The 22327-nt window shown below is 35.8% G+C and overlaps 1 protein-coding gene across 1 annotated transcript in view; it reads right to left on the bottom strand.

Moving 5' to 3' along the window:
* Nucleotides 1-22327, bottom strand: part of TRPC1 (transient receptor potential cation channel subfamily C member 1) — a 73383-nt gene that overhangs the window by 6050 nt on the left and 45006 nt on the right. Inside the window, exons 7-10 of the mRNA XM_039219320.1 lie at nt 18737-19073; nt 17088-17227; nt 15245-15388; nt 1559-1734 (exon numbers count right to left, since the gene is read on the bottom strand). Of these exons, the coding sequence (XP_039075251.1) occupies nt 1559-1734; nt 15245-15388; nt 17088-17227; nt 18737-19073 (797 nt within the window). The remainder of the gene's footprint in view (nt 1-1558; nt 1735-15244; nt 15389-17087; nt 17228-18736; nt 19074-22327) is intronic.

Here is a 22327-nt window from a genome sequence, read left to right as displayed (position 1 = left end):
GGGAAAGCTCTCAGTTTTTCCCCGTTGAGGATGATGTTAGCTGAAGGCTTCTCATAGATGGCTTTGATGATGTTTAAGTAGGTTCTTTCTATCCCAACTTTCTCGAGAGTCTTTAATAAGAAGGGATGCTGTATTTTGTCAAATGCTTTTTCTGCATCTATTGACAGGATCATATGGTTTTTATCTTTTCTTTTATTGATATGATGTATCACACTGATTGATTTGCGAATGTTGAACCAGCCCTGTAACCCAGGAATGAATCCCACTTGATCTTGGTGGATGATTCTTTTTATATGCTGCTGGATTCGACTTGCAAGGATCTTGTTGAGAATTTTTGCATTCGTATTCATCAAGGATATTGGCCTGTAGTTCTCTTTTTTTGCTGGATCTCTGTCTGGCTTGGGAATCAGAGTGATGCTGGCTTCATAAAACGAGTCCGGGAATTTTCCTTCAATTTCTATTTTTTGGAATAGCTTGAGAAGAATTGGGATTAATTCTGTTTTAAATGTCTGGTAGAATTCCCCAGGGAAGCCATCAGGTCCAGGGCTCTTATTTGTTGGGAGATTTTTGATCACTGATTCAATTTCTTCACTCGTATGGGTCTATTCAGGTTTTCTATTTCTTCCCGTGTGAATTTTGGTAGTGAGTGTGTGTTTAGGAATTTGTCCATTTCTTCTAAGTTGTCCAATTTGTTGGCATATAATTTTTCATAGTATTCCCTGATAATTGCTTGTATTTCTGAGGAGTTGGTTGTAATAAGTCCATTTTCATTCATAATTTTGTCTATTTGGGTGCTCTCTCTTTTCTTTTTGATAAGTCTGGCTAGAGGTTTGTCAATTTTGTTTACTTTTTCAAAAAACCAACTCTTGGTTTCATTGATCTGTTCAATTGTTTCTTTGGTCTCTATGTTGTTTATTTCTGCTCTAATTTTTACTATTTCTCTTCTTCTACTGGGTTTAGGGCATTCTTGTTGCTCTGCCTCTAGTTCCTTTGGGTGAGCTGTTAGATTTTGGACTTGCGCTTTTTCTAATCTCTTGAAATAGGCCTGGAGAGCTGGTTGTTTAATTTCTTATGATAGAGTAAATGAGAGAAAAAAATTGTTGATGAAGCTCTAATGATTCTCAATTCTAGTGACTTCCTACTAAGTGTTGAAAATGTGAGAGATGGTTTTGCCTGTAACAATAATGGATAGTTGCTACTGACATTTAATGTGAAGAGTATGGGGCATCTGGATGGTTCAGTCTGTAGAGCGTCCGACTTTCGCTTAGGTCATGATCTCGCGGTTCGTGGGTTCGAGCCCCGCGTCGGGCTCTGTGCTGACTGCCGGCTCAGAGCCTGGAGCCTGTTTCAGTCTGTGACTCCCTCTCTCTCTGACCCTACCCTGCTCACGCTGTCTCTCTCTCTCTCTCCTAGATATAAATAAAACATTAAAAAAAAAAATTTAAAAAAAAAAAAAGGAATGTCTTAAAGAAAATTTGAAGTTCTATTTCTATAGATATTAATTCATATATGATACAACTGAAAGAATATTTGAGTAAAAATTTTAAAAGACACTCACGAATGGAAGGTATCATTGCTTTGCTGTTCACAGAAGATGCCCACACAGTCCTTCTGTTCTTTTGGGGTATAGCCTTTATCATACAGTTGTGTCAGTCCAATTGTGAAAGAAAACAAAACAAGAAGGAACATCCCAAGAAATTTTCCAAAATCTTGTAACATCTGTCCCATTGAAATCTGTGGAATATATTATATAGGTGTTGATTAAAATTATCAGGAAAACAAAATATTAAGGATTAAATGACCAGACAATAAAAGTAAAACAAACATGATTCTTTTTATTCCATATGGTTAGGATAGTTCCTTATTTTTAAAACATCAAAAGTCTCACTGCCCAACAAAAAGTCATTCTAGGGGCGCCTGTGTGGCTCAGTTGGTTAAGCGACTGACTTGATCTCAGCTCAGGCCTTGATGTCAGGGGTGTGAGTTCAAGCCCCATCCTGGGCTCTGTGCTAGGCGAGAAGCCTACTTTAAAAAAAAAAAAAAAAAAAAAAAGGCGGGTTGCCTGAGTGGCTAAGTCGATTAAGCATCTGACTTTGGCTCAGATCATAATCTCACGATTTGCAGGTTTGAGCCCCACCTTGAGCTCTGTGCTGACAGCTCAAAGCCTGGAGCCTTCTGTGTCTCCCTCTCTCTCTCTTTCTCAAAAATAAACAAACATTAAAAAAAAAAAAGCCATTCTAATCATGCTAGCACTGTGAGTGTTGAATGGCACATTTCTTGAATCTGGGCCAGGTCTGCAGAGGACATTGCTATGAAAAAGTTAGAGGCTGAGACATGGAGATTTAAGAAAAGGCCCAATTTACTAGGAATAGCAGGAAAATTCCTTGCTCAAGCCTAAAGGGAAATAAATGCTTATATTTATGGCTTCTTAAAGTTTACAACTATAAAATATGACAAAGTTTTTCATTTGTTTTTTGTGACCAGTTCTTAAAAGACAGCATTTCCTCCTCTAGGACTGCCCTAATCTTTTTTTTTTTTTGCCAAGGTGGTTAATTTTGTTTAATTTTAGGTCAACTGTAAGAAAATATCATTTGTGCAAACCAGATAAATAGGTCTAGTATTAACATGAATGTCTATAAAATATTCTATAAAATAAATAAAATGTCCATAAAATATTAAGTCAAAAAAGCAGGGTATAGTATAGTATTATAACAACTCCCATTTCTATTTCCTTAAAGTATAAATCAGATACATATTTTTGTATAGATAGGATTTAATGTGCACAGTAAATTTCTTGAAGTGTATACAAGAGACTGTTAACAGTGCTTATATATGGAAGGTAGGACTTAGGGTTGGAAGGCAGACTTTCTTCCTTTGAATTTTCTTTACTGTATGCATTTTTTACTTTTTTTTGCATTTACTACTTACAAGATACAAAAAATAGTGTTTAAAATAATCCTTCCTCAAAATTTACCAGGTCAATTTTATACAGTTAATAAAATCCAGCTTCAAATAAAATTTCTAATTGCTTCAAACCTACCAAAATAACATATGCGACTTACCACTGATACAAAATGATAGTGACAAGCAAGTGGCCAAGACTCTCTAACCCAATGAAGTGAGCCAGTGAATTAAGTAAAAGAGGTGTGCTAAAATATTTTAGGCACACCACAAGTTGGAAGCCTGGACTCCACAAGAATGAAGAGGCCTAATATGCACGGCTTGCATATTTGACTAGGCCATGTAGTACTTTTTGAAGTCTTGTGATTTTCTCACTTCCTGGTGCAAAACTTTGAGAGAAGAAATAGGGAGCTTTTAGACCCAGCAAGCTTTATATGTGTGAGAAACTGAAGAAATACATTTCCCTCTTAATCAATGATAGCTTTCTATCAAATCCTCTTGGAAAAGAAATCATTTATTGAGACTGTGAGTGCTTAAAGTCATGCCATGTTACTACAGAATTTAATAAGTTACCACAGTAAGAATGCAGTAACTTCTTTAGATAATGATGGAAAGAAGAAAACCTAGACACTGTAAGTAAACTTATAGGTAAATAGGGTTTCCCAAGAGTGACCATGTATGTTATAATTTTAATTTAAAAAATTAGTCTAAAGTAGAAGACTTAATTTAACATCACTGTTTTAAAAAAATAAGTATAATTCAATTTCAATATCAAGATGAACAATATTTAGGAAACCCCCCCCCACAAACTTCAAGACTTAATCTTTAGAAGCATGTTAGTACTTATATAAGATGGAAGAACTGAAAGTGGCTACAGTGGATATCACTGGAGTGAACATTAGCTGAAAGAACACACTAACCAAACATTCATGTTAAAGACAAACATTTAAAACAATAAATTTACTCGCTTCACTGTGTTCGGAGTCACCCCGTGCCTCCTTTGACTGGAACTGCCAGGTGAGACATACGGAATTTCAGGATCAGTGAAGAGCTTCAGAAAACAGAAGATGTGTTATTTCTAGACGTAAGACTCTGGTTCAGGATGTGGGACTTTGTACAAGGCAATTCCTGTCTGTGGTTTGGTTTCTGGATTCGTGGAACCAGAAATTTGTGGAACCAGATCTCCAAGGACTATTTTTGCTTCAAGAATAGGTGACTTCAGGAGTAGGGTTACCTCAAGAAACAAGCCAAAGTACACATGGTGGAGAGTCCCAAATATCACTACAAGTAGGGAAATAAAGTCTCAACAAGAGAGACCAAGAGAGACCATTCAAAGAACACTTCCTGAACGGACAGGCCCTGGACAAAGAGCCTTCTTTAATACAGCAGTACTCACAGGTGCAGAGTGCATAACAAGCTTTTAAAACTAACAAGAGACAGCTAGCCAAAATGATGAAATGAAAGAACTCTCCTCTAAAGAAATTCCAGGAAGAAATGACAGCTAAAGAACTGCTCAAAACAGATATAAGCAACATAAATGAACAAGAATTTAGAACAACAGTCATAAAATTAACCACTGGTCTTGAAAAACGCATGGAAGACATCAGAGAAACTATTGCTACAAAGACTATGGAGCTTAAAAATAGGTGTGATGAATTAAAAAATGCTATAAATGAGATGCATAATAAAATGAAGGCATCCAATGCATGGATTGAAGAGACAGGAGAATAGGTGAATTAGAAGACACAATTATAGAAAATGACGAAGCAGAGAAAAAGAGAGATAAACTGGGGGTGCCTGGGTGGCTCAGTCGGTTAAGCGTCCAACTTCGGCTCAGGTCATGATCTCACAGTTTGCGGGTTCGAGCCCCGTGTCGGTATCTGTGCTGACAGCCAGCTCAGAGCCTGGAGCCTGTTTCAGATTCTGTGTCTCCCTCTCTCTCTGACCCTCCCCTGCTCATGCTGTCTCTCTCTCTCTCTCTCTCTCTCTCAGAAATAAATAGAAAACATTAAAAAATTTAAAAAAAAAAGAGAGACAGATAAACTGATCCAGGAACACGAAAGGAAAGTTCAAGACCTGAGTGATACAATCAAACAGAACAATATCCTTGTCATAGGAATTCCGGAAGAGAAAGAAAAGAGAGAAAGTCACTGAAGGAGTCCTTGAACAAATTATAGCACAGAACTTCCCCAATCTGGGAAAGGAAACAGACATTGAAATCCAAGAGGCACAGAGAACTCCCCTCAGACGTAACTTGAATCGATCTTCTGCATGACATATCATAGTGAAACTGGCAAAATATAAGGACAAAGAGAGAATTCTGAAAGCAGCTAGGGAGAAAAGGGCCTAATATACAAAGGGAAACCTATCAGAGAGGTGACAGACCTATCTACTGAAACTTGGCAGGCCAGAAAGGAATGACAGGAAATCTTCGATGTGATGAACAGAAGAAATATAGAGCCAAGAATCCTCTATCCAGTAAGCCTGTCATTCAGAAAAGGAGAGATAAAAGTCTTCCCAAATAAACAAAAACTGAAAGAATTCGTCACCACTAAACCAGCCCTACAAGAAATCCTGAGGGAGACTCTATGAGAGAAATGTTGCAAGGAACACAAAGTACCATAGACACCACCACAAGCATTAATCCTACAGAGAACATAATGACTCTAAACCCATGTATTTCAATAATAACCCTGAATGTAAATGGACTCAATGCCCCAATCAAAAGACACAGGGTAGCAGAATGGATAAAAAAACAAAATCCATCTATTTGCTGTCTATAAGAAACTCATTTTAGACCTGAGGACACCTTCAAATTGAAAGTAAGGGGATGGAGAAATATCTATCATGCTACTGGAAGTCAAAAGAAAGCTGGAGTAACTATACTTATATCAGACAAACTGGACTTTAAAGTAAAGGCAGTAACAAGGGATGAAGAAGGGCATTACATAATTATTACAGGGTCTATCCATCAGGAAGAGCTAACAATTATAAATGTCTATGCACTGAATACAGGAGCACCCAAATACATAAAATAATTAATCAAAAACAGAAACAATCTTATGGATAAGAATGTGCTAATAGCAGGGGACTTGAAGACTCCACTTACACCAAGGGATAGATCAACCAGACAGAAAATCACTAAAGAAACAAAAGACTTGAATGACACATTGGACCAGATGGATTTGACAGCTATATTTAGAACTCTTCATCCTGAGGCCAAGGAATTCACTTTCTTCTCAAGTGCGCATGGCACATTCTCCAAGATAGATCACATACTGGGACACAAAGCAGCCCTCAATAAATATAAAAGAACTGAGATCATACCATGCACACTTTCAGATCACAATGCTATGAAATTTGAAATCAATCACAGGAAGAAGTTTGGAAAACCTCCAAAAACATGGAGGTTAAAGAACACCCTACTAACGAACGAATGGGTCAACTAGGCAATTAGAGAAGAAATTAAAAAATATATAAAAACAAATGAAAATGAAAATACAATTCAAACTCTATGGGATGCAGCAAAGGCAGTCCTAAGAGGAAAGTACAGTGCACTCCAGGCCTATTTCAAGAAATTAGAAAAAGTGCAAGTACAAAATCTAACAGCTCACCTAAAGGAACTAGAGGGACAGCAACAAGAGCACTCCAAACCCAGTAGAAGAGAAATAATAAATATCAGGGCAGAAATAAACAGTATACACGTCTTTCTTAATAATCAGAAAAATGGAAATTAAGGCAAATTACTACTTAGTACCAAATGCTATTGATGTGTGCTTTTATACTGATTGTAAGACCAAAAATTAATATATCATTTTATAGAGAAACAGAAATACTGAAGCACTATAGTACCTTCTGATATGTAGAGAATTAAAAATTTCTGCAACTAGATATTTAAAAAATCTTTTTTAACATTTATATTAGAGAAAGACAGACAGACAGATAAAGCACAAGTTGCAGAGGGGCAGAGAGAGGGGGAGACACAGAATCTGAAGCAGGCTCCAGGCTCTGAGCTGTCAGTACAGAGTCCTGAATAGAGCTTAGAGCATGTCGTGGGGCTCAAATCCATGAACCAGGAGATCATGACCTGAGCCAAAGTCAGTTGCTTAATTGACTGAGCCACCCAGGTGAGCTTACTGGAGATGGAAATAACTTTAAAAAGGCAAAAAAACCCTACATACAGAGTACTGTGTAAAACTGCAAAAACATGCCAGTGTCTGATAGGGCAAACCTGGTATCGTTAGGGTTCATATCATGTGTTAAATCATAAAACTTGCTGACAAAAGAAAGCAATTAATAATGACAACTTCCAATCATTCTCCTTCCAAATCTTCCTCCAGGAAAAAGCCATAATTACCTGTCTAAAAATTCTATCTGATCAAGCCACTCACTCAAAACCTCCTTTGCATGTATGATAATATTCAAATTCCAGGCACAGAGGCCTTCAGAATCCAGCCCAGTCTATTTTTCAGTCTCATCTTCCCAACTGCCACCCAGTGTCCAAATACAAAAGACATCCTGTTTTCTCTAAGCAGGCCATGCTTGTATGACGACTCCATGTTTCTGTATATGTAAACTATTCTTTGCCAGGAAAGCTTTTCATCCCTTCAAGGCCCAGATCAAACGCCATCTTTTCTAAGACGCTTTCCTGATTCTCTCCAAGCACCCCTCAGTTATGCTCTAAACACACTTTGTCCATAATCTCTAAAATTGTATTTTTCGCTTTTTACCAATATTTATGTTTGTTTCTTCTAGCAGGCTTTAAGAACAGGTACAATATCAATAAGCTCCAGAGCCCAGCATATTAGTTAAAATGTTAACACATAACTACTTTTTATATGCCTTATTATATAACTCTTTACCATTTTCCAAGAAGTATCATGTATTTTTATTTATCCTGCAGGATTGAAAGGGCTAGTATTACGTCTCTTTTTCCAAGTGACAAACTGAAGCTTGGAGAGATTTAGTGAATTGTTCAAGGTAAAAGAACTAATAGATGGCAGAGGTAGAATTCAATTCTTGCTTCTAACTCCTTGCAAGAGCTTTTCTGAAACATCACTTTGTGGTTTTTATCTTAGCTCTCTCATTAAAAACTTGGGGCTGTGCCGCTCGAAAAATAGTGTGGAGGTTCCTCAAAAAAATTAAAAATAGAACTACCCTATGACCCAGCAATAGCACTACTAGGAATTTATCCAAGGGATACAGGAGTTCTGATTCATAGGTGCACATGTACCCCAAAGTTTACAGCAGCATTTTCAACAATAGCCAAAGTACAGAAAGAGCCTAAATGTCCATCAACTGATAAATGGATAAAGAAGATATGGTTTATATATACAATAGAATGCTACTTGGCAATGAGAAAGAATGAAATCATGCCATTGGCAGCAAAGTGGATGGAACTGGAAGGTATTACACTGAGTGAAATAAGTCAGTCAGAGAAGGACAGATATCATGTTTTCACTCATGTGGATATTGAGAAACTTAACAGAAGACCATGCGGGAAGGGAAGGGGAAAAATAATTACAAATAGAGAGGGACAGAGGCAAACCATAAGAGACTCTTAAATACAGAGAACAAACTGAAGGTTGATGGGGGTTAGGGGGTGATGAAAATGGGCCATGGGCCTTGAGGAGGGCACTTGTTGGGATGAGCACTGGGTGTTGTATGTAAGCGATGAACCATGGGAATCTACCCCAAAAACTAAGAGCACACTTTACATATTGTATGTTAGCCAACTTTACAAAAAATTATATTTTTAAAAAACTGGGGGCTGTGTGTAATTTAGAAGGATTTCATTCTCATGTAATGAGCTTATTGAATTAATACATGAATAAATATACAAACAAGATGTAATTGTTAAATAATACCTCACACCAAATCTTTTTTTCTAACAAGTGTGAGCTGGGCCTTAGTTTCCTGACTTATTAAAGGGACCATCATATGCTACATCAAACTCACTCATCTACATGCTACTAAAATTTTGCCAGACTTTATCTCAATCTATTTATTTAATCAGTATCTCTGAGGGCAGGACTTAGAGATATAGATTTTATGTGCTACCCTGGTGATTCTGAGCCTCACCAATTTGGGAACTCTTAGACTCATGACCTCTAAGTTTCCCTCTAACTGGAACATTTATGCGCCTTAAAAGAATAATGTCCATCCCCAGTATACCCTAAAATGCAAGGCACTTTGAAATGAAATTACCTTTTACTCATTGCAAATGACAACAATATGCCATTTATGTTATACAGAACACCAAATTAAATCTATTAATTATCCAGTAAAGTCAAATAATTCACTAAGAATAAAGTATGCATTTATGTGTCAGAAGCTACATTTATTCTCCAAGTGTCCTTGTATTATTTTTCAGATTTTTCACAGTTAACTATAAAGGGAATGAAGAAATGGATCTAATTCATTGTAAAGCTTATCATGTGTCAGGAACCCTGCTATGAGATGCATCTTATATATACTGACCCATTTAATCCTTACAACAATGACACAGAACCTGAGACTCAGAGATGAGTAACAGTAACAGTAAGTTACAGAGCAAGATTTTGAACACAGTTGGTTGGTCCTGTCTTGTTCTGTCTGTCTAATGACCCAACTGCAAGTGCTACAGGTTGTTTCATTCATTTGAAACATGTGGATAAACCAGGAAGAATTTTTAGGATCTGTAAATTATTAAAGCCTGACCAAAGCAGTAATGAACAATAAGAGTTTAATGAGGGAATCATATTACTCTGTAGCACTGACAACAGAGAGACAGGTTAGATTAGTGAAGATCATTAGCTCTGGAGCCAAACCAGTGGGTTATTGGAATCCCAGTTTGGCTACTTACTAGCTGTGTGACCTTGTGCAAGTTACTTAATATCTCTATGCCTCAGTTTCTCCCTCTTAAAATGGAAATAAAAGAGTCTGCCTCTTAGAACAACTGTGAGGATTAGATGAGGTACTAAATGTAAATAAAGATCTTAGAATAGTATCCATGGTTAAGGCTCAAATGTTAACAATTATTACTATAATTACCACTTTATTTTTAGGTTCTATATTTATGCCTTTTTTTGTTAAGACATATAAATAACATTATTGATTTATGTGCAATCATGACTCTTATATTTGCTGAAGTGTATTAGCTGGTGTCCTTCTTTTATAAAAGCAGAAGAGCTAACCTCAAAGACCAGTTGGTCTGTGGATTCAGACAGACTCAGGTTCAGCTCTTGATTACCTCTTTCTAGTTTTGTGAACTACTTAACCTCTCTAAGCCTAAGTTCCCTCATTTGTAAAATGGAAATAAAAATAACAAGGGTTGTGATGAGGATGAAAGAAGGAGAAAACACTTAGCACAGTGCCTGGTACACAGGAAATGTTCAACAAATATGGTTGTTATTATTTTGAATAAGCAGCTCCAGTGACAGCTAAGATGTAGCGCAACAGCTTTATTTTTCTAACACACCAATCAGCACTTTCAATCAAGCCCATTCAATTCAGTTTATCAAACAGCAAGTGACTAATATCACAAGGCAGTGAGTAAAGTGCAAATGAAAAAATAAAGATATAGTCCCTATCCTCAAGGAATTTTTAATTTAGTAGAAACAACACCGTCTATAATTTAAGACAAGCTAAATTTTAATTGTCTTACAATTAAGAAAAGCTTTAGGAAGTGCTCATTGGAGGTTCAAAGTACCAAGTTCACTGGATGGAGTTATTCATTAGCAGGGGACCGAGAGCATACGAATGGATTTTCTAGTGGCAGGAGCTCTAAAGCTGGCACATGTTCCCTCTCCCTGGAAGCCCCTAACCCACTTCCTTTCTACTGATCTTTCAAGGCTTAATTCCAGTGTCGTCTCCTCTGGGAAGTGCCTTAACTTGAAGTGAGTGCCCTTTCTATGAGCTGTGTCTATGACAGCAATTACCACTGTAAATGTCATGCTTGCTTGTCACCCTCAGTGTACTTGAGTTCCTTAACGACATATTGGAGCTTAATCGTTTTTTGTTCCCCCCCGCCCAGATTTATTTATTTACTTATTTACTTACTAAAGTAAATTCTACATTGAACATTGAACCCACAACCCCAAGATCAAAAGTCACATGCTCTTCTGACTGAGCTAGGTGCCCCAAAGCTTATTAATTTTAGTATTCTCAGTGTCTAGAATTCTTACCAGGCACTCAAAAACTGTTTCTTGAATGAAAATTTTGACAAGTGGAGGAATGGCTGGGACCTTCTAAATATGGTAATAACATAAACAATGACATGGAAACGGGATAGCATGGGACATGTGTGAGATTAGTGACTGGTCTTGGCCCAGACAGAGAAGTACTTCAGTAAGGGACAGAGATGAGTTTAGTGAGAGATGGCTACAAAGTAAGTAGGGTCAGATGTAGAAGGCCACCTTCCAGAGTCTACCTATGACATAAGTTACAAATTACATGAGCATAATCATAAAAAGTCAAGTGCTAAAATAGAGGATTCAACAACTCCTGAATATAGAACCATTTTATATATTCCACTATATGATATTACTGTGACCTTGATTTGCCTAAGACAGTTACTTGTTTAGTAATTAATAGCATACTTTTAATTCCCCAAAGTGTTTCTAATTGGATGATAAATTATGGTCATTCTAATCAAGGGCATAATCTGTACCCCAGCCACAGGTTATATAACCAGCTATAATAAAAATCTATCAACTTCTGCAAAAATTTGGAAAGAAAAAGTGTTAGTAAATGGAGATAAATTTAACAAACAACTGCAGTAATCAGATAAAAACATTATCTGACATAGCAGGTTACATACATAAAGAAATAAAGTTGCTCTTTTGCTAAAGTAATTAATTTATTATCAATTTTCTTTTTGCATTTTACTTCTAGTTTTACACTTATAACTGGGTTACTCCATTTTAATTGAATTCCTTACTTATGATGAACAAAATGGAAAAAAAACTGTATTCCAAATTTTGTACAAGAACTTTTTCTAGAATATTTTGGCAGAACTATGCAATACAAATCTGTCTTGTTAGTAAGACGACACTGGAACACAAATGGCTTTATTTGAAAATTTCTTTTAAGTAAAAGCCTAAAAATAGTAATCTACAGATTCCTATTCAATATCAATTTTTTGCCCTCTTCCAGACTAACCAGACCGTGATTTCTTGCGGGGCAATTGAAAGTACTCATCTCCTCAGACTTTCTTGTAGCTACAAATAATCATAGGACTGAATTCCGGCCAATGAGTTTTAAGTGTAAATATGTAGTAGAGCTCCAGGGAAAATGCTCTCTTGATAAAAAGAGAAAGACAGGGGGCGCCTAGGTGGCTCAGTCAGTTAAGCATCTGACTGCAGCTCCAGTCATGATCTCCTGGTGGTGAGTTTGAGTCCCCCATCTGGCTCTGTGCTGACAGCTCAAAGCCTGGAGCCTGCTTCAGATTCTGTATCTCCCTCTCTCTCTCTTTGCCCCTTCCCTATTCTCTCTCTTTCGAATAAACATTAAAAAAATAAAAAATAAAAAGAGAAAGACAGTTGGCCCGTGTTTTCTGGCTTTTGCCCTCTGTCTTTCCCCTTCTCCCTACAGGATAAAGACTTGATATAATCTGGGGTGTGTGGGTGGCTCAGTCGGTTGAGCGGCCGACTTCAGCTCAGGTCATACTCTCACAGTTGTGGGTCCAAGCCCCACTTCGGGCTCTGTGCTGGCAGCTCAGAGCCGGGAGCCTGTTTCAGATTCTGTGTCTCCCTCTCTCTGCCCCTTCCCCGCTTGTGCTCTGTCTCTCAAAAAATAAATAAATGTAAAAAAAAAAAAAAAAAAAAAAGACTTGATATAATCAGTTGGAACAGGGAGCTTGCAACCATGAGGAACAGCAGTGCTCTAAAGATTGCAGACAACCTTCTGTCTGGGAAGATTTGCTTTTACCAGACTAATTCTATTTGTATTTCCAAATCCTTCAGTTATGAGACTAGCCTATACCAGACAAAAGTTGTCTGGGATGAGGGTAAGGGGAGTTTTAAATGTAAAAAGGTGCCAAGAAACGTTTTGGGTGATGTACACGCTCTCTATCTTGATTACTGTACTGATTAAACAATGATACACTTTTGCAAAACTTCTTAAACTATATCATTACAATGGGCTTATTTTACTGTATGCAAAGTATATCTTACTAAAGATAATTTTATTTTATTCTATTAATTTTTTAAAAATATTTACTTACCTTGAGAGAGAGAGAGAGAGAGCGAGCGAGCGCATGAGCAGGGGATGGGGAGGAGAGAGAGAGAGAAAGATAGAAAGGGAGAGACAGAGAGAATCCCAAGCAGTCTCCATGCTGTCAGTGCAGAGCCGGTGGTGGGGCTTAATCTCACAAACCTTCAGCTCATGACCTGAGCTGAAATCAAGAGTCAGATGTTTAACTGACTAAGCCACAAGGTTCCCCAATGAAGAGAATGTTAAAAAATCGTTTGCTGAACTAAATCATAATATTTAAGCATATATTATGAGTAACCAGCAGACCTTTTTAAAAAATAAAACACAATAAATATTTGTTGGCTTCGCCTAAATCATCTGTCAGTTCTATGGCTATTGCAACAATATAAATAGTCCTGTTGGAGAAGAAAAACACAACAGTTGAAATGACAAAAACCCACTTATTCAGTATTTGTAATAACATCTATACTTCTTTTGGGAAGAGATTAAGTCAGAAGATCTGACTCCATAATTCTAAGAAAAACAGATAATTCACAGGGGCGCCTGGGTGGCTTAGTCGGTTAAGCGTCCGACTTTCGCTTAGGTCATGATCTCACAGTTCGTGGGGGGGTTCGTGCCCCGCGTCGGGCTCTGTGCTGACTGCCAGCTCAGAGCCTGGAGCCTGTTTCAGTCTGTGACTCCCTCTCTCTCTGACCCTCCCCTGCTCACGCTGTCTCTCTCCCTCTCTCTCCTAGAAATAAATAAAACATTTAAAAACCAAACAAACAAAAAAAAAAACCAGATAATTCACTAAGAAATAACAGCATACTTTTTCCTTTTTAACTCTCTGTAGAAATTTTAAAAAATACAGAAACTTGGTGATACATATATAAAAAAAGAAACTTAGTGATATCATCAGCTTTTACCCAAAAAAGCAAAAAAACAAAAATACAACATGCATGTAAAAATACTGTTGACTACTGACTAAAAAATTCATAGAAGATATTAGTGGCGAAATTAAATCAAAGTAACAGTCTAAACCAGTGTTTCACTTACTATTTTTTGGAGAAATACAGAGACTTGAACATACCAAATGAAAAATGAGTATCACATTAAATGTGTTTATGTAATGATAGTTTGAACAAGGTTAAATAAGTTTCTTTACCTCTTTCTTACAAGCTTTAATGTGATAATGTGCACTGTGAGTAACCAGGACTTGGTTAAGGAAATTGCACCCCAGAAAATACTGTTACAGGATGACAGCACATGCCAAATCAAACCAAGTTTTTCCTACCTATTTTATTTTTATATCTCTATTTGGAGAACATAATTATGCCTTTTATTTAAGACATCTCCCTTAAAAATGTTTTTAAAAATCTACATTTCTAATAAATTTTGACTGATCAAGACACTGAATATTGCTCAGACTCTCAGGCTCATAACTCATAATATATGTAGAGCTAGTCACCTAGCAGAGTTGATCCCTGTCCTATAAAAACAATCATTATTATAATCTGTGGAGTAAATGCAACCAATTATGAGTACTTTCTTTAATGTAAAGAGACTTAGAATTTAGTCCTGGACTCTCACGAATAATCATTCCACTCTGAACAAATCACATACCATCTCAAAAGCTCAATTTTGTGAGCTATGAAGTACTATAAAGCCTAAAGCTGGACTAAATGAACTCTATGAAATTTGTTATTTCTAAATATGTCGTTTTCCAACTTATTACATTTAACAATTATTAAAGTGAAAGTATTTAAGATAGCTTACAATTTTCAAAATCATCATTAAGTACAAATTCTTTTCATACAACACCTCCCTATGTATTATTTAAAACTTTAAATGTGAGATTCATTTTGGCAAAAAACAAGATTTTCATGTTCTTCTACTGTCTGAAGTATAACTACATTTTAAACACAACTATGTCTGTGAACAGAGGGGAGAGGGACAAAAAGAGGCCATAGCTTAATAAAGTCTGAATACCTGAAAGCAAAGGATTATTATTCAGCCAGAAGCAAAGTAGATGAACATGCGTGTCCTCTCAGTTGTTAATTATTTTCAAAAGCAAAGTTTAACATCATGAGAGAACAATGTTCTATTGGACCAACAGAAAAATATAGTAATAATGACATCTAACAAACATTCTTTAAGAAATATTATTTACCTGTAACGGACCCAATATGGAGCTTGTTGTATACATAAAAAAGAGACGAAGATAACTTAGAACATTTGCAAATGCAAAAAGCCCTTCTGCCACCAGAGTAGGATGGAATGCATCCCAGTCCTTCCGATCAGCAAAATCATGAAACTAAAGATGGGAAGAAAAAGCCAAAGATAAAGAGCTCTCTCAACTTAGGAAAATAAAACCAAGTATTCTGACTATTGAAAGAAAACTATTCATGTCTATTTTAGGAGATCTCCTTTTATATTTTATAAGGTTCTCTTCTTTTAATACAAATAACATTATTTTAACTAAATAAAAGATCTCTAGCTACATGAGGCAATATAACTTTATATAAGGAGATTTTTTCAGAAATTCTTGGGTTTTAAAAAATTAAACTTTTAAAAAAAATGTCATTAAACTTTTTATGAACGAAATGTTTACTAGTTTTCCTTAAATTCTACAACACAAACTTTAAATATTAAGTAAAATTTTAGTATGTTTGCTCTCAGTTAGTTAGCTATCATATTAGTTAACCTTTAAATTAGCCGTTTAACTCAAGTTTCTAGTATGAACGCAGAAGTTCTTCTCCCTTCGAATACCAAGAGAGAGAGTGCATTATTATACCCAGATATAGAGGGGCCACGTATTCCAATTGTCTGGAAGAGTCCCATACCAGTTTTCCTGACATAATTATTAATGCCCTTTTATTCTCAAAGTGTCCTGGTTTGGATAAAAAGTTATAATGGGCACCTCACTTCTACAACTAAAGATATCAGTCAAAGACACCGTTGACCCTCAACGTCTTTATTGAGCCATTTATCTATGTATGATCATTTTTTAAGTTTTCTTGATAATTTCACAAATCTGGTCATTGAAAATACCTAACAAACATGTTCCATACTACTGATCATTTAAAGGAAAGCAGTTGTTGTTGCTGTTGTTTTTAACAAAGTAAAATGATGTATAAGTTAATTAGCTTTCTTTTTCTACAGTGTGTAAATTAGTCCAAAAACAAGAAAATAATATATCTCTTAGTACCTTGACTGTGACATCTTAGAAGAATTCTAAACTTAAACAAAGGGCTTAAACAAAGATAATTAACATAAAATCTATTACCTTTTCTGGGCTTGGAGTGGCTTACATCTTGGTAAAATTGTAAGATGTGTATAAAACTAAATTTTTGTCAAATTCTAAATTTAAAAATAGAGGCATCCAAAAATAATCACATTTACATCACTCTTTAAGCTATGGAAGATAATAATCATGATTTGGAATGTGTAAAACACTATAATTGATTCTTAAAGACAAAACTTTTTTCTAGCATGTATAAAGAGGACTAACACTAATCAATATAAGTATCTTTGTGTTCTCACTTTAAGTATATACACATTAATGAGGTAAATGAACCTAACTTAGATATAAGGAATTGGCATTTGTATAAAGAAAATGCCTAGACAGACCTGGATTTAAATCCAGTCTTGGTTTCTTACTGTGTGGTCTTGGATAAGTTACTTAATATCTCTGAGCCTCCTTTTCCTTATTTGCAAAATGGGGATAAAGACATCTGTCTCATAGAGTCCCTGTGAGGATAAAATGAGATAAAGTATAGCAAGTAGCAACCATGGAGCCTGGCACATAATAGGTAACCAACATTTAAAGGTAATTAACATCCTTTAAACTACTGGAAGGGAGGAAACAACACACACTATTCCCTTATGATGGGACAGGTTTAAAATGAAAACACATCAGGTGCAGATTTGGGCCAATGCTAACTTTGAGTTATATAGCTACATTTCCTACACAAACTTCATTTATGTCTCCAATTAACATAGCTAATAGTCACCTTGTTGTGAGCAACCACTTTGAGAGTAAAAGTTGCCAAATAAAGTGAATTCATGACAAAACTGAGTTGATTACGGGATTCTTCTAAAAAGTCTTCCAACCCTTCATACCAGAGTCTTTTAATGTCTGACCAAATCATCCCTAAAAAAAGGAAGAAAAAAAATCAGAGGTTATTAATTCAACAATAAGCTAAAAAAATAATTAAAACTGAAAATATTAAATACATAACAACTTGGTCAAACTACAGTCCCATCCAGAAAAAAAAAGAAGAGCTTTTTAGTAATAAGTTTTCAAAATTTGAAAGAAAAAAACCTTAAGTTTTATATGACAATATCTTTCCCAGAGAGAAATTTTAATAAATGATGTGAGACAAGCATAAGAAAAATAAATTGAATGAACACACACACACACACACCCCACACAAAGGCTCAGTTCCTGATTCTTTTTTTCCCTCTATTATGCTCACTCCTACAGTGAGCTTATCCAGTCTAGTCTAATGGCTTTAACTACCATTTGTGGGCAGACTCCAAATTTATATCTCTAAATTCGACCTGTATTTACATAATTGATAATATCTCTAAACCCCTCTCTAAAACTCATCTCGTATACATTCTTGACTGGTCTGCATCACAAAGTGAATGTCCTAACATATCCAAGATGTGTATTATTTTTATTTTATCTGTCTAATTTTAAACCTTAATGCATAATGGATTGAATACTACTAAATATAAAAACTCTGATTGAAATCAAGTTACTTGAAGTTAACTTCCAAATAAAAATTAAAATTCCAAAACATGCAGATTATTCTTATAGCTGAAGGAAAACTAAAAGTTAAAATGATACATTAATTTTTCTCAAACTTTTATTAAACCAATAGGAACATACTGATCAACCAGTGCTTTATACCATAGAAGAGACTAAATTTTAATATCCTATTACTCTATAGCAAACAGTAAAAAGATGGGTGAGAAGTGCTGAGTTTAAAAACAAGGCTGAAGATCCAGTGGGAAATAAAGATGTCATTAAAAGATCATAAATAGGGACACTGGGTAGCTCAGTCGACTAAGTGTCTGACTTTGTCTCAGGTCATGAGCTTGTGGTTTGTTAGTATGAGCCCCAGGTCGGGTTCTGTGCTGACAGCTCAGGGCCTGGAATCTTTGTCTCCTTCTTTCTCTGTTCTTCCCCCTCTCACACTCTGTCCCTCTCAAAAATAAAGATTTGAAAAAAACAAAAAAGACTATAAATGGACAATGTGATTATACCTCAACTCTCCTCCATCCCCCACAGAAAAGGGAAGAGAGTTATAAAAACCACAAAAGGTCATTTGAAATATTTATCATACAGCATAATACTCATAAAAAATTTTTTTTAATGATCATGAACAATTTTAGAGACTGAGAATAAGGAATCTTTAACTTCCATGTAGTTAAGTAATAATAAATGAGATGTGCACCCTTATCATCAAGTTCAGGATCATATATTGTTAGAAAAATGTTAGATAAGTCTTCAATGATCATGAAAGTGTTCAACTTCTTGCTCTGTAAACAGTGTAAAATTATAAACTGAACACACATGTTTATAATACCACCAAGCAAAGGAGAATTAAATGGCTTACTAAAGCAGAATCTTTTGAATAAACTTGACACTTACCAATAATCCACAGTATAAGAAGATAGTCTATTCTTTCAAGGGCTGGCCCCATTGTGTTTTTCTTATCCTCATTGTAGACAAGAGAATATAGGTTTAGTAACAGCAGGAATGTGAAATAGGATGCTCCATGAATAATAAATTTCATAAAAGGAGTGTGAATGATTCTGCCAAACTGAGATTTGGGAGCTATCAAATAACAAAGTGACAAAACTGGCCAAAAGATGCCAACTGTCAAAACAGTCATTATCTTCTTACAGGTGGGCTTACGTCGGTAACCTGACATCTGTCCAAACCAAACAGTGTTCAAGAACTGCTGGCAGTTGGACTGGGAAACAAACTGCAAATCACATACACACACACAAAAACAAAAACAAAAAGGGAAAGAAAGAAAAAAAGAAAACCTGTAAATATAATCTGATAATACCATTATGTAATTGACATTCAAAGTTTTAATAATAGTTTAAAATCAATTCTATATAGTCCACATTTTTTGTTTTTCTTACATGTAATAAATGAATGTAGAGGTTGAGAGCACAGACTCTGGAGCCAGATTACCTGGGTTCAAATCCAGGCTCTGCCACTTAATAATTGACCTGGAGTAAGTCTTTAAACCTTTTTTTTTTTTTTTTTTAAATGTTTGTTTATTTCTGAGACAGAGAGAGAGCATGAGCAGGGGAGAGGCAGAGACACAGGGGAGAGGCAGAGATGCAGGGGAGACACAGAATCTGAAGCAGGCTCCAGGCTCTGAGCTGTCAGCAAAGAGCTCAACATGGCGCTCATGGACTGTGAGATCATGCCCTGAGCCAAAGTCAGATGCTTAACCGACTGAGCTACTCAGGCCTCCCAAGTCTTTAACTTCTTTAAGCCCCAAATTTCCCATCTATTAAATGGGATAATAATGGTCTCTACTCATAAACTTGTTAGTGAGGATTAAATGTAAAGCTCTTAGAATAATTAACGCCTGATTCATAGCATGTAGCATGTTATTAATCATTTTTACTAGCCTACTTAGCCATTTTACAAATTTTAATTTCTAGACAGTCTCATAATGTTTGTGAAATTTCAAAGCTAACAAGCACAATCCAAAGAAAAAAACTGGTCTCGAAGAGCTTATTCGATTTCAATTATGAGAAACCAAGATACGAAGATAGCAAAGCAATCAAAGTCTCAAATGAGATATATTTACGCTTCATGAAAACATTGAGAATTTCTTAAAATGTGTTATGCTCTTAAATCTGCTTAAGAGTGAATTCTATTTAAGGAAAAAAAAAGGAAAAATAAAGGGAAATTCTAGTTCAAGTATAGAAAGTATAGTTCAAAGTTTACAAAGGCTTCTTAGTTTACAAATTTCAGAAGCAGTATTTTCTCAATATAATGTTCATGCTGTGCAGGATAACTTCAGGATTCTGAACTCTAGACATAATAATGTGATTAGGTTTGAAATGACCAAAGCACAAGTGATCATAATGTTATTCAGATATCTAAATACCAACTGGTCGATCTTCTGATTTAAAATGATTTATCTTGAGGTAGAATATAATTTGTAAAATTATAATAAAAAAATCTGGACAGGGTTTTTCTTGTTATTTACTGTGCTTATTAAGAAATTTCCTAAGGGGACCTGGGTGGCTCAGTTGGTTAAACATCCAGCTTTAGTTCAGGTCATCCTCTCTCTCTCTTTGCCCCCCCTCCCTCCCTCTGTCTCTGTCAACAATAAATAAACATTTTTTAAAAATCTTAAAAAAAATAAGTTTCCTAATATATTATACTTGTTTTTGGCACTGAAGTCTTACTTCATTCTCCATTCTTCTGCTCAGATTCCAGTGCTATTAAGGAATCTTAATTTGTCTCTTAAGATGAAATTCTAGGGAGAGAAACAGCTTTTCCTCCCACAAACTATCCAGTTTAGTAGCATCCCAAACTTAGTGGTTTCTCCTTTCCCCAAATATCAAAGCAATCTCAGAACTGATGGCTGTCCTTGTCATCCCTCTATATAATGATTTAGTTAAGAGTAATGTTAAATATGTAACTGGAATAACAAAATTTCAACTGGAAATGTTTTATATTTGTGGTGGTTTTAAAACATTGAAACAAATTTTTTCCTACTTCTATCATCAAGTGGTGGATTATTAATGTTTCCTACCTTTCAACAAGGTTGTGATTGCTTTAATCAGCTGGAAGATGTGATGCTATGTGACTTCTGAGGGTAGGTTTTAAAAGGCCATGGAGCTTCCACCTTGTTTGAGGAAGATTTGCTCTTGGAGCCATTAACGGCCATATAAAGAGTCCTACTATCCTGAAGCTACCATGCTGTGAGGAAGCTTAGGCTACATGTAGGCACCCTGGGCAGCTCTCAGAGGCTTCTCAGACCATCTACTCACAGTCAATCCACCATCATGTCCATGCCCCACCATAATTCTAGTAGCAAGTGCTCAGGAGGCCCACCCTGTATGGATCCACCCACCTGAGTACCCAGCTCCTCAAGAGCTCCCTGTTCAAGTCCTCAGCTGCTGCTCAGGCACCAAACATTGGAATGAAGAAGCCTCCAGATGACTGCAGCCCCCAATTATCTGAACTATCACCAGTTGAGACCCTAGACATAGTGAAGCAAGGACAAATTATCCATCCTTGCTGTGCCCTTTCCTAATTCCTGGCCTAAACAATCCAAGAGCAAAATAAAATGATTATGTGGGCACCTGGGTGGCTCAGTTGGTTGGGCATCTGACTTTGGCACAGGTCATGATCTTGCAGTCTGTGGGTTCGAGCCCTGTGTGCGGCTCTATGCTAATAGCTCAGAGCCTGGAGCGTGCTTCAGATTCTGTGTCTCCCTCACTCTCTGCCCCTCCCCTGCTCATGTTCTGTCTCTCTCAAAAATAAACATTAAAAAAATTTTTTTAATAAAGTATTTAAAAAATAAAATGATTATGAAATTATTACAAAAGATTATGAAACTTTTATAGCACAAAGTATCAGGAGTTTATTATTCAGGATAGATTACCTAAACAAAATATACCAAGTATTTGGGAAAATATTATCCTCCCTTTTGATAATATCTAGAAATCTAGTTTTAAAAACTATATTCTCATTCATCCTTACAATTATAAAGTATCTTCCTTTCAACTAAAAATATTACTACTATTTCTTGTTACCTTTTCCTGCATATTCTTTAGAGTGGAACATTTGGTTATGAGTTCCTCAGGACTATATATATATGTACATATATATGTGTATTATGTACACACACACACACACACACACACACACACACTTATATCATTAGATACTGACTCTTAGTTTTTCCTTCCCTCACCAGGAAAATCTCGTCTTTCCAACTTTCTTTGAGTTTCTTTTTCCAATCACTTAAGTTGATTTTGTATCTTGTTATCTCTTTACGATTTTCTAGTGTTTCATGTCTATTTCAGGTTGTGGAACAGAAAAGTAAATAAATTAACTAAAGATATAGTCAAAACATGTATAGAGAAAGATTACATCAGGGGTCCTATATTCTGTTTCTCTTTATACACATTAGTAGTTATATTCCTTTTTAAGCATATAGGTATATTGTTGATTTATAATCTTACAGGTATACTC

This window comes from Hyaena hyaena, unplaced genomic scaffold (assembly GCF_003009895.1).
Source record: "Hyaena hyaena isolate Hyena2069 unplaced genomic scaffold, ASM300989v1 scaffold_806, whole genome shotgun sequence".
Classification (NCBI taxonomy): Eukaryota; Metazoa; Chordata; class Mammalia; order Carnivora; family Hyaenidae; genus Hyaena; species Hyaena hyaena.
The sequence above is the reverse complement of the archived record's forward strand: the minus strand, read 5'-3'. Positions and strand labels throughout refer to the sequence as shown.